At 38.1% G+C, this 12677-nt stretch overlaps 1 protein-coding gene across 1 annotated transcript in view; it reads right to left on the reverse strand.

Moving 5' to 3' along the window:
• mdn1 (midasin AAA ATPase 1) overlaps window positions 1–12677 on the reverse strand; it is a 93712-nt gene that overhangs the window by 64046 nt on the left and 16989 nt on the right. Inside the window, exons 23-39 of the mRNA XM_029141553.3 lie at window positions 10765–10916; window positions 10451–10629; window positions 9370–9578; window positions 7820–7966; window positions 7598–7736; window positions 7377–7511; window positions 6977–7115; window positions 5866–5992; window positions 5348–5478; window positions 4516–4654; window positions 3921–4035; window positions 3143–3403; window positions 2857–3054; window positions 2417–2625; window positions 2212–2334; window positions 1882–2079; window positions 1366–1473 (exon numbers count right to left, since the gene is read on the reverse strand). Of these exons, the coding sequence (XP_028997386.1) occupies window positions 1366–1473; window positions 1882–2079; window positions 2212–2334; window positions 2417–2625; window positions 2857–3054; window positions 3143–3403; window positions 3921–4035; window positions 4516–4654; window positions 5348–5478; window positions 5866–5992; window positions 6977–7115; window positions 7377–7511; window positions 7598–7736; window positions 7820–7966; window positions 9370–9578; window positions 10451–10629; window positions 10765–10916 (2709 nt within the window). The remainder of the gene's footprint in view (window positions 1–1365; window positions 1474–1881; window positions 2080–2211; window positions 2335–2416; window positions 2626–2856; window positions 3055–3142; window positions 3404–3920; window positions 4036–4515; window positions 4655–5347; window positions 5479–5865; window positions 5993–6976; window positions 7116–7376; window positions 7512–7597; window positions 7737–7819; window positions 7967–9369; window positions 9579–10450; window positions 10630–10764; window positions 10917–12677) is intronic.

Consider the following 12677-nt stretch of genomic DNA (forward strand, 5'->3'; position numbering starts at 1 on the left):
CCTATGACTCAATGTCACACACATGTATCACTGAATGCTTGGAGCTGTACAACATCCATAGAACTCTAAGGGCCTTCATTGCAAACTCGATGAGGTTGTGGAGAACCACCCTCGAAGCCAATGGGAAGCCACTTGTCCAAGTATTCATCAAATGTATCATGTGCATCTCCTACCAAGGAGATGCACTGTCCCCGCTGCTGTTCTGCATAGGTCTGAACCCCCCACAGCCAAATAATAAACAAGACTGGCTACGGATACTGACTCCGGAACGGGGCCACCATAAGTCACCTCCTTTACATGGATGACATCAAGCTGTACGCCAAGAGTGAGCGAGACATCGACTCGCTGATCCACACCACCAGGATCTACAGCTCGGACATCGAGATGTCATTCGGGCTCGAGAAATGTGGCAGAGGGACCGCTATGGGAAGACAAGCTCTTACACAGGATGTACCACCAGAACATAACTGAAATGGCTGATCTCAACAAATCCTACCAATGGCTTGAAAGGGCTGGGCTGAAGGACAGCACAGAGGCATTCATCCTGGCTGCACAGGAGCAGGTCGTGAGCACCAGAGCCATAGAGGCCCAGATCTACCACACCAGACCAAAGGTGTAGACTGTGCAAAGAGGCCCCTGCTTATCCACTATCCAGACTGTCCTGCATTTCAACCTTTCATCAGTTTTTCTCTTCCCTCTAAGCCCAGGAAGTTATAATGTTGCACACCGTGGACAAAGGCAAATCTAGATCTCTGCAGATGGACTTGTAACCTTGAGAGTGTCTTTATTTTTTTCCACAATTTTGTTTTTTAAGTCATCAAACAGCTCTCTTCTTCTCTTTCTGTATTCATGCTTAGCGTGGTTCACACAGACACACAATGCAAAGACTTAGTCAACCTCTAACCTTATTAACTGCTTTAGGGTGTGATTTTTATATTGCGCAAACCTGTTACTTGCCCTAGGCGAGTTTAAAGGAGCGTCACATGCTTGAAACAATCTTATTTATCCACAATTTTGTCCAGCCCATATAAATTTGCTTTTTTTCCTGCTTTTATTTGTCACGCGTATCATCATGTGTATAGCAAAACATGTGTTAATGCAATACCTTTCTATGAGAAACACTTTATATTCTGGAAATATTTTTGAGGTGCCAACAATTTTCGCCATGACAGCACCAAGTACAGTGAACATGAACCGAAAAGAGCTGGAGGGGGGAATAAAAATTGAGAAAGGTAAAAGGTGTCTTATGTGGACATTATCAATTTAAATCTCTTCAAATAAATTCTCTTCTGTGGGTGTGTCAACCAGACAGACGGACGGACGGACGGACGGACGGACGGACAGACAAGCAGGCGAGAAACATACCCGGTTATTGAACTCCACCATTTTAGCAATGATTTTCTGATCAATACTGGGGAAAATTGAGTGTCCTATGAATTCCATGTCTTTGCTGGTCAGCTGGTCCACGAACACCTGGGGACACAGATTTAGTGGCATTTCATAAGTAAAAACAGAAAGTAAAGCATAAATCATTAAGGGATCTTAACTTATTTCTTGTTTCATCTAATTAGTAGTCCACAACTAAATAATTATTATTTAAGTACAGATATTTTGATACAACAAAAAGATTTTAAAATCTGTCTTAATGGAATAATTGATTTAAGGGATGCACCCCTGTAACACACTTAATCTTTTCACACAGTAACTACTGTGGACAATAATTCAAAAGCTGGTCTCCGAGGTTTTGTTGTTTGTACTAGTTGCATAGTGTATCAGCAAACCCAGTGGGTGGATGAGCTACTAATTTTAATTAAAAATTAAAAAAACTAAATTTAATTACAGTATTTCCTTAAAACAGTATTTAAGCTCTCCAATACATACCTGGGTGAATCTATTAAGAAAGGATTTTGGCAGTCCTTTACGCCCACCACCTTGAGTAAAGGGGTTCTGGCAGCCAAAGATTTTGGTCTTTTCATGTTGTACTGTAAAGCTCATGCCAAGCTCAGGAATGTAGATCTCTCCTCTGTGATCAAAGCAGGCATTCAGACCCTCCAATACGGACTGAGAGGCCAAGTTCAGCTTTAAAGACAAGGATGAGGTACAGTAAGCAGATTTAAAAACAGTAGACTCATCAACGTCACATTAATTCTATATTCTTCTGCAAAACCAAAGAAAGGCTCCAAGTCATAAAAATTACTGTACAAAACGTACCTCATCTAACACAACCCAGTGGCCTGCCTTCAATGCAGCCAAAAAAGGGCCATCACGCCATGCAAACTCGCCCCCTTTCCCTCCCTCTACTGGAAGATCAGTTCCAAACAAGTCGGTAACATCCTACAAATGGGGATGAATCAATTATGCATCTTGGTATTCAAAGCTCATTACACATAAATATTTTTTCCATATTAAGACTTACTGATTGCTCTGACAAGTTGATTCTGACGAGGTGATTCCCAGATGCCATTGCCAAAGCGGCAATGAGGCTAGTCTTTCCTACACCAGGAGAGCCTTCCAGCAATACAGGTTTCTGCAGCTTCAGTGCCCGCAGAAGCCTCTGAGCATTCATTGCTGTAGTGCCTGCTGCAATGGTGTAGTCTGACAGATTACGACTCCCACTCTGCGGCCCTGAGAGCATGAAAATTCTATCAATACTCAAACTAATACTTACTTTGACTAGATCTACAAGCAAGTAGGCCTGCTTTAAAACACCCAGTACAAGTTAGAACTAAATTTGCATAAAATTTAACTTTATGACTATGCCATACCTATTCTGGGTACTAATTGTGGTATAATTTCAACAATTATACTAATAAATATGTAAACAATAAAAATGCATAAGGTTTAGGAGGAAAATACCTAAGGGAATGTAAAAAGGATCAATGCCAAAGAAGTCTTCGCCCCATTGGGGTTCCCGGGGCAAGCTGCTATTGTAGACGCTCAGGGACTCAAGCATTTCCTGATCCAGTTTGGTAATCTTGCTTAGCCGCTGTTGCAGAAAGCTCAAGCACAGACTGCGAGCCAAGATGGAATTGCCTGCACATGAAACAGTGGTTCCTGAAACAAAGAGAAACTTTTATAATTCCCTAAATCCCCATAGGAGAGACATTCTCTTGGCTGAAGTCAATTAAAGAAATTAGCTTACCAGCGCCAATGCCATCAATATAGACTAAACATGCAGCATGGATAAAAGCAGTAACCGTGTCCAATCTGAGGTCCCACTCTGCCTCTTCCTCATCCTCCAGGGTTCCCATAGTCATGAAGCCATCCTCATCCCGCTCACACACATTGTTAAGGAAGTTGACCCATGAGAGAATGTCTCGGACACTTAGAATGCAGCGTGAACCAAAGTCTTGCTTGGTTAACCACTCAATAAAGTCCAGCATCAGCTCTGCAATATCACAGCCTGTTTGATTGAAGGTAGACAGAATATTAGTATCTAGACTATCTAAATTAGATTAATTTACTTTGCAGAGTAAAAGTACTAGCTACTTTCTCGTTGAGCCAAATCAAAGGCAACCATGTGTAAAATATTTCTCAGTTCAAGGACATCAACAAATGGTTATTAAAACAGATATTATTACATTCTGGCATCAAGTTGTGGGGTCTGGCATAATTCAGAAATTTGCCACTACCTACTTAAGTGGTTGCTGTAAACAAAATGAGAATCAAAGACAAAAGTTTTACTTCTTTGTATCACTGCTTTGTTCTACTTAATAATGTGTTTATTTCTGACTATAACTACAACAACTATGTGCACAAATTACCAGGGATCTTGCCAATCCAACATGAATCCAAAATGTTGTTTTTATAATTATTTTTAAAAATTCCAAACCAATTACTTGTATGTTAAATTATCTTCTTTTAAGTGTGAATGCATTTCTTCAGTATAGCAATATGTTACATGAATCCAAAAAATTCACCATCAAGTGTGAGTCCAGTGCGCAGGTTGTGTTGAATGATCTTGACCAGGTCACTGCGGCTATTGCTTTGTGGACACCAGATTTCTGTGAAACGGTTCCTGAGAGCAGGGGAAAGCTGTCCAGAAACATACGGAACATTTGTCAGTTTTAAACTTAACTCATAACATTTCAAAAAAATAAAATGAACAGAAGCAAAAGTTTACACATAGTAGAGAGAGCACTGTGAGGGTTTTTTGGCGCTTTAGCTACAAGAAACCTTGATTAGGAGCATAAAATCATCAACACAAATTTTTGATGTAAATTTAAAAATAATTTAAACGATCTGCATGATAGACTGAGCCAAGATTTAACAAACCTAGTTTGAAACTACCATAGGTTTTTGCCACTTGAAGTTAGAAAGATTATGTTGACTATATTATTTTTTGGATCTTGCAAAACCATGAATATCTTTTGGAGTTGCCTTTTGCATAGTGAATTATCTTATATAGTCACATGATACCAAGTTAATAAGACTTATATCAACATTGTTAACTTTCTGCCATTTCTCATTCTACAATCAGCTTACCTGACTTTTCAGTTAAAATATTTTACCTACCTCCTTTTTCCCAAAGTCTCCACCGGGGTTCATGGTGGCAACCAGACGAAAACCTGCAGTAGCTTTGATGAGTTCCACATCATCATTCTCCCCACTGCCTTTCTCTGCCAACACTAGGGACTTTTCTGTTTCTAACACACTAACAGTAGAAACGATACATGATCAAGAAGACAAGTGGTGACATGGTCAAGTCTGTTATTCACTCGTAAAGTAGGTTTCTATGAAATACAAAAAGGAAAGTCATGTCATTGTACATTTTTTAATTCTTGCTCTAAAAAGGCCAAATGTACATTTGTTAAAATCTTTTCATGTTTGAACCAACACAATTTTTAAAATGTGCATTTATTTGAAAAAACAGAGGTGATGTGTAAGAAGGGTATTAAATTAACCTCTTCTTTATTGACAAAAGAGATCCGACATTATGCTTTTATAGATGGTGTGTCATTAGTCCAAGTACTACATTTCATTTACTCAAGTCCAGCTATCTACAAACAAAATCAGAATCTACAAACAAAAAATTTGCATTTTGGAGTCAACCATACAGAGCCCAAATAGCAGTTGTTTTAGGGTCATTATGTTAATATTGCTATTTTATTAATGTTTGATTGATCAGTTTCTAAGAATCCTATTAATATATTGTATTTATCCACTTGATATGTACAACAGAGACTAGAACAATCATGACTGTTTAATCTGCTTATTGATGTTTTACATTTTTAGATTTGTGACTTAAAATAGGAGCCACCTTCACAAACAATATATGCAAAAAACTGTCAAAAGCAAAGAGTTTACAGTTTTTTTCCACTGTACATGCACAAACATGCATGATTACCTGTTAAGTCTCTCCAGTACTGAATCATCAGCCAGGGATATCTCATCCAACAGAAAGACTCCACCTTCCTTCATGGAAAGCACCAAGGGACCATCGTGCCACTGAAAGAGCCTGCCATCCTCACCATTAGTCTAGATGCATAAAAACATTAATCCTAATCACAGAATTAGGAACTCGAAATGTTACTGTATGTGTAAATTTAAAGTTAAGGAATCTATTTGGAATGTAGAAAATGTTAGGTGACGATTTTTATTTATTTTTTATATTTTGTAAATTTTTGTTGAATAAATTATCGTCTACACATGCAATCTATGTTTGTTAAATAACACCCAAAAATCACACTCACATACAGTTTTAACCCTATCTTTAGTCTATTTTCTGACATGTTCACCTTGTATTGTGATACATTTTACTCACTTTGAGTTACAATTTACAAGAAATGTGTCTTGAAAAGTGCAAGGCATTTTTAAAAGTAGCTGCAGAAAATAAAGTGCCATTCACTATGGACTTCCCACTACCTGATGTCTAACAGGTCGCAGGCCTCCTAGGAAGTCTGAGGTCTCCATGTGTAGATGACAGTTGACTGCAAAAAACTTCTGCCCAGTCAGAGCCGCAAACAGCTGACAAATTGTAGTCTTTCCACACCTAATAAGTACAAATATTATTGAGATAGCTGTGTATCAAGAGTATAGATAGGGAAACAAACACACAAACAAACTAAATTAAAATAAATAGTCATTATTGGTTATTTTAGACGTATACTATACTACTATAGTATAAGTCTACTATGAGCTAGTATAAGCTATAAGCCACTAATTTTTTTCACACGCCTTAAACCCTGCAGCCTTAAAAAACGCGAATTTTATGGAATTTTATTGGCTTACGAGTTTCATGCTGCAGAACATGGCCTAGATATTTACATGCAGATTCGACTGAAAGACTGCAGAGTACGACACACCAACCGGGGAGAAGAACAAGAAAGAGACAGAGAGAGAACAGAGACATAGACAGAGACAGAGGAGAGAGACAGAGACAGAGAAGAGAAATAGAGAGATGAGAGATAGAGAGTAGAGAGAGAGAGAGAGATAGAGACAGAGACAGGAGAGAGAGACAGAGGAGAGATAGAGACAGAGAGAGAGAGAGAGAGAGACACACACACACACACACACAGAGAGAGACAAGAGACTGTGACAGACAGAGAAATAACAGAGATACACAATAGACACACACAGATACATATACAGATAATATAACAAAACAAAGAACAATACATATATACACACACATATACATATACATATATACACACATATACATATACATATATATATATATATATATACACACACATATACACACACACACACACATATATATATATATATACACACATGTATACACACACATATATATACACATATATACACACACACACACACACACACATATAAACACACATTCAGGTGTGCTCTATAGCCCGGAAAATACAGTAGTGAATATTAGTTAAAAGCATTTTTTTTCTGAAATCTTCAGTAACATCACATTTTTAAAATGGTGAATTGGCTTTTAATAGACACAAACAAACTAAGTGTAAGTCAGAATCTAGTTTAGTTGTTCAGTTAGACTTACCCAGTGTCTCCAACAAGCAGGACAGACTCGCCAAATCGAAGAGCCCTTCCTACCAGCACAGCTAGTCTCCTCATACTGTCTGTCCACACAACATGGCGAAACTCCTCTGGAACCTCAGCAATGCTGTCAATTAAAGGACCTGCCAATCATAGCATCACACCAGCTTAATACTGTGTTCTTCTTTACATCCACAAAATAGTTTGTAGTCCAAGTCTCCAGGAACCCCTAGATGATCACCACATATCGCTTAGTTCAAAATCAAACCACACTCATTCCAACAAGGAATAAAAATACTGCACAGCTTAAAAAAACACATCAACATCAGTTTGATGTTGATGTGTTTTTTTAAGCTGTGCAGTAAATAATTGTGTAATTCTGGTATAAATGTTTTTTAACTCACTGAACTGGCTGGTGACCTGTTTCTGAGAGAACAGGTCTTCAGGGTTCACTGTTCTTCTAAAGTGCTTCTCCAGGATGGACAGGATGGTGGCTGCCTCCTCTGGTTTTCTGACACGTCCTGCCAGAAGCATGTACCCTGATAGCCAAGAAAATTGCATGATTTCTGGTGTCATTGAATAAGGTATTAATAGCGGTTTATTTAAAAAAAATTACAAGCTTCACCATCATCAGCCAAGAGTTTCAACCAGTCCTGAGAAGTCTCTGTCTTCTCCAGCCTGTAGCGATCTGCCCATCGGAACATGTCTCTGAGGGTGATAAAGCCATATTTCCCGGCAAAAACAGAGGATCCCCTGCGTATAGACTAAAGGGGAATGACAATCCATACATTAATAAAAAGACTAAAAAGGTCAAGAACAAGAAAAAAGACAGTTTTACAAGTGTTACCTGTAGGTCCTGCATGACCTTAACCAACTTGGTGCAGTAAGAGGGAGGTAGGCTGCACCTTTGGTGTAAGATGGTCTCTAGCTCAGCAGTAGGAAGCTCATTGAAATGTAACTCCACAAAGCGATTCCTAAAAGCCCTGGAAAGCACCTGAAAGTTGGGAAGAGATCTATGAGCAAACTGTAACATTTTATTTGACTGAGGATTAGAATTAATTCTCTGAGCAGTCTCTGCTCAGGGTTGCACAATGAGGGTAGACTCCTCTGCTACAAGCACCCAGCCTCTGTGGCTAGAATAGTTTGTAATGTGATTTTTTTGTCTTGTCTAGTGATGGGGTGTTCAGGTGATCTGAAATGGACTACTGATATTAATTTTACACATTTGATTAAAATAAAAACAACAGGTTATACTTTTTTGATGAGTGTTTTTCCAATTGGTATCACTCAGCCAATGGGGACAGCAACAGTAAATTAAAGGGTACTGAAAATTACTTGAAACACTGTTCGTGTAATGGTTGTGTATTTGTGTATCAGGGTAGGGTGGGTAAAAATGTGGGGAATAAGTTCAATTATTATGATTATTTCTGACAATTAAGGTAAGGAGGAGAAATCAAGTAGGCATACAGCACACAGCCATGGGCTGAAAGAAATTCAAATTACCACAAGGTGGACTGATTTAGTGTGCCACCCCGAGTAAAGTTTACTGATCATCTCTCTCTTATAATATTTTATAAAAAGAGAATAGTAATATTTTATAATATAATATTAGGGCTGGGCAAAGACACAGAGATATAGACAGACAGACATATATAGAGAGAGATATATATATACAGAGAGATAGAGATAGAGAGATAGATAGAGATATAGATAGAGATATAGAGAGATAGAGAGATAGATAGTTAGAGATATAGATAGAGATAGATAGAGAGATAGATAGAGAGGTAGATAATTAGAGATATAGAGAGATAGATAGTTAGAGATATAGATAGAGATAGATAGAGAGATAGATAGAGAGATAGATAGAGAGATAGATAGAGAGATAGATAGTTAGAGCTATAGAGAGATAGATAGTTAGAGATATAGATAGTTAGAGATATAATTAGTTAGAGATATAGAGAGATAGACAGAGAGAGAGAAAGACATAGAGATATAGACAGACAGACAGACATAGATAGAGAGAGAGAGACATAGAGATAGATATATATAGAGATATATATATAGAGATAGAGATAGAGAGATATATATAGAGAGAGATAGATAGAGATAGAGAGATATATATAGAGATAGATAGAGATAGAGAGATAGAGACAGAGATAGATAAAGAGAGATAGATAGAGAGAGATAGAGAGAGAGACAGAGAGAGAGACAGAGACAGAGAGAGACAGAGAGAGAGAGAGAGACAGAGAGAGAGACAGAGAGAGAGACAGAGAGAGAGACAGAGAGAGAGACAGAGAGATAGATAGATTTTTGCTTAGAAATTAGTTCAAAATGCTTTTTGTCCCATGATCTGCACAGGATAATTACATAATAAATTGTGATAACTAAATGGTATACCTTTCTGCCACCATAGATCCCAGGGGGGTTCTGGGTTGCGAATAACATGAACTTCGGGTGGGCCTTTATGACTTCCTGTGTTTCTGGCACAAAGAGCTCACGGTTGTCATCCAGGAGTCTGTTGAGGGCCTCTAGGACATCGGTGGGGGCAAGGTTTAGCTCATCCAGGATAATCCAGTAACCTTTCCTCATGGCATCAATCAGAATGCCTGCAGCAAATAAACAAGCATATGACCACAATCGACAGCATACACTACAAAATATTTCACAGTTAGTAACAAAGCTTAGGAAAAAAGAACAATTTCTTAAACAAACTCAATGGAATTTTACAACATACAAACTAAATGTACAGAGAGCTAAACTTGTTAGAACATTTTTGCATATTTTAGCAAAGTGATTGGTATTGCTTTAAAAACTGTTACTCGTACTAGTTTCCAGCATGCATATTATCAATCAAGATAATAAGCAAAGTGAAAACTGTTTCATTTAGTAACAGTAATAATTATAGTATTAAAACATCCATTTATGAAAACAGTTAGACAAAGTTCTAAGTATCCCATCAGCTAAACTTAAATTACAATTTGAGAAAACAATTCAAACTCATTTTGACTTAACCAAGTATTAAAATCTATTGAGTTGTGAGTTATTAAAGCAATTACTGACTTGCATACAAATCGCCAGATGATAAGGTTTTTTCCTTATATTTAAAAGGAGTTGAACGTTTTCAACTTGTCGGTTGAGAAATTATTTCTAAATCATGTGGCTGCAACACAGAATACCCAGAGCCCAAAACAACAATGGAAGCATAACATACATGGTTATAATGCAAATGAGTAACTACGTGCATGATTACTTTGACCCCTACAATTGGGGGTAAAACTTTGGTAATCAACCTGTCTGGCCATGTACAGTTGAATCAAATTGTTTATTTCAAGGCAAGTAGTGGTATAAAAAGTCAAACTGATTATAATTTAGTCTTTATATAATAATAGACCTGACTGTTGATCAACTACTAAGAAAAGGATAGAGAGGTCACTGCAAATTAGTAAAATCTTTGATAAAGCTCGAGAAGTGCTTGTACCTTCTTTGAAGGCAAGTTTTCCTCTGTCATCTGATGAATAGCAGCCAATATACTCCTGAATGTCAGTGTGCTCATGATTGTTAATTCTCACACAGTGGTTCCCAGTGGCTGCAGCCATCCAGCAAATAAGGCTGGTTTTTCCAACAGATGTCTCTCCTTGGATCAACACTGGGTGAGTCCTGTGAGGACAAAGCATTACAAGACTTAGTGACATTTAGTTTGTCAGCATCTAAGTGTAGGATAAAATCTGTGACAAACTGAACAGTTTTGTCACACACTGGCACTGGGTCAGGCTGCAGAACAACTTTTCCTACCGAGCAGATACCACTCTGGCAAGATCACGGAGATTGAGTTTGACTGAGGCAGTGAGGATGTAGCTGGGGTCAAGAAATGGCTGTAGGTCGCCCTGGGACACCCAGTAGCCCTCTACTTCTACACAAGGATGACCTGAGGGTGCTGGGAGTGGCTGCATGAAACAAGAAAGGGGTCAGTTTTAGTTTACAAATATTGAATATATCATGTAAAAAACATCTAACAATTATTAATTAACACATTTGAAGGTAGGTTTGTTTTATAAGTTCAACTGACACTATTATCATTATTGCAATGGTTTGAAACCCCTCAGACTTCTCATTTCCACCCTTTCATTTTTTCACTGGATATACTGCAGTGCTAATATAAATCTAAATCTGTGATTTTCCTTCTATGTAAAGACAAGCTCCCGATGGAAATTAAAAAAAAATTTAGCAAGCACCTATTCTTAAAAACTAGCATAGACATGTACAAAAAATATATATGCAAACACAGCATTCAATTCTCTGCTGATAATCACATCATTCAACTTTCCCCATAAATGAGTTGTACTGATGTGGTCATCCTTATATAAGCCCAACTGACAGACATTTCAAACCTCTTGCTGAAGCCCCTCCAGTTTGCTGATTGGGCAAAGAGGTAAGAACATGTGCTGCGGCCTCACGTACAAAGACTTGCATAGATTTCCTACTAAGTTTGTGTAAGTTCAAATCCAGACAACTGCGCAAGTAGAAAAAAGTCAGGATGTATCAATCTTTACAAAGTACAAATCTACACTTCCTTTGTACATCCCAGTGAACATAGAGTACAGATGATTGGGTAGCAGTCTCTTCCCGTAATACGCCTCTATATAAATATGTTAATTAATTTAAACACGGTCTGTGTCCACACAGTACACAGAGACAGACCGTGAGTGCAGATGTTAATGATGCAGATAGTACAAAGTAGTACACATTAGCGAAAAAAGTGACATAAAGGTGGACAAGAAGCGAAAGGCGGCCATCCACCACCAAAGTGTCACCAAAACAGTTTGAGGAGAAGGAGAAGCAACCCTTCTGACACTGTGTTCGGCTACTTATAGGAAGTTTGTACATTAAACTACAAACTAGTGTTGACGCTGAAGACAGGATGACATTTGGGGGTGCATAGGTTCTATGTGCAACAGGAATTAATATGATATTATAATTAATATTATAATTGGGTTAGTGCCAGCGGTAGCAGAGATGAAGATATTGAGGTTCACCTTAGGCGTTACAAAGTTGGACAGAATAAGGAAGAGGGACAGCTCACGCTGCCTGCGTTAGCAACAAAGTCAGAAAGGTCAGACTGAGATCCTTTGGACATGTGCAGAGGAGGTATAGTGAATATATTGGTGGAAGGATGTTGGAGATGGAGCTGCCAGGCAAGCGGGCAAGAGGCGAACCAAGGAGGAGATTTATGGATGTGCTAAAAGAGGACATGAGGTCTGCTGGTGTGAGTGTAGAAGATGCCCAGCATAGAGATAGAGATAGGGATAGATAGTTTGCATTGTTTTGCTCATATTTCTATATTCTCTCATCTAATTAAACAAGGTGTGTTTGTATTCATTGTCTTATCTCTAGTGTGAATAACAATCTTTTTCATGTAATTAACAGTTTCCCTGTAGAAAAGTACTTAGACAAACCAGGGAGCTACTGAAGACTTTTTTCTACTTTACATAGTCATTAAGTTTGTAAACAATAAACTTGGACAATAATCTTGAAACATCAGGTTAGCAATAACATCAAATACCCTATGTTTTCTGAAAAGGTCTGTGCTGTCCTTTAGTGGATCGTAACCTTCCTGGTTAACAATCAGCATTCCCTGGGGAATGTGTCCTTTGCACTGATCATTTTCCTTTAGTTTATAGTAAATAGGAATTTACCAAGAATCATTA

Source organism: Betta splendens, chromosome 24 (genome assembly GCF_900634795.4).
Source record: "Betta splendens chromosome 24, fBetSpl5.4, whole genome shotgun sequence".
NCBI classification, from domain to species: domain Eukaryota; kingdom Metazoa; phylum Chordata; class Actinopteri; order Anabantiformes; family Osphronemidae; genus Betta; species Betta splendens.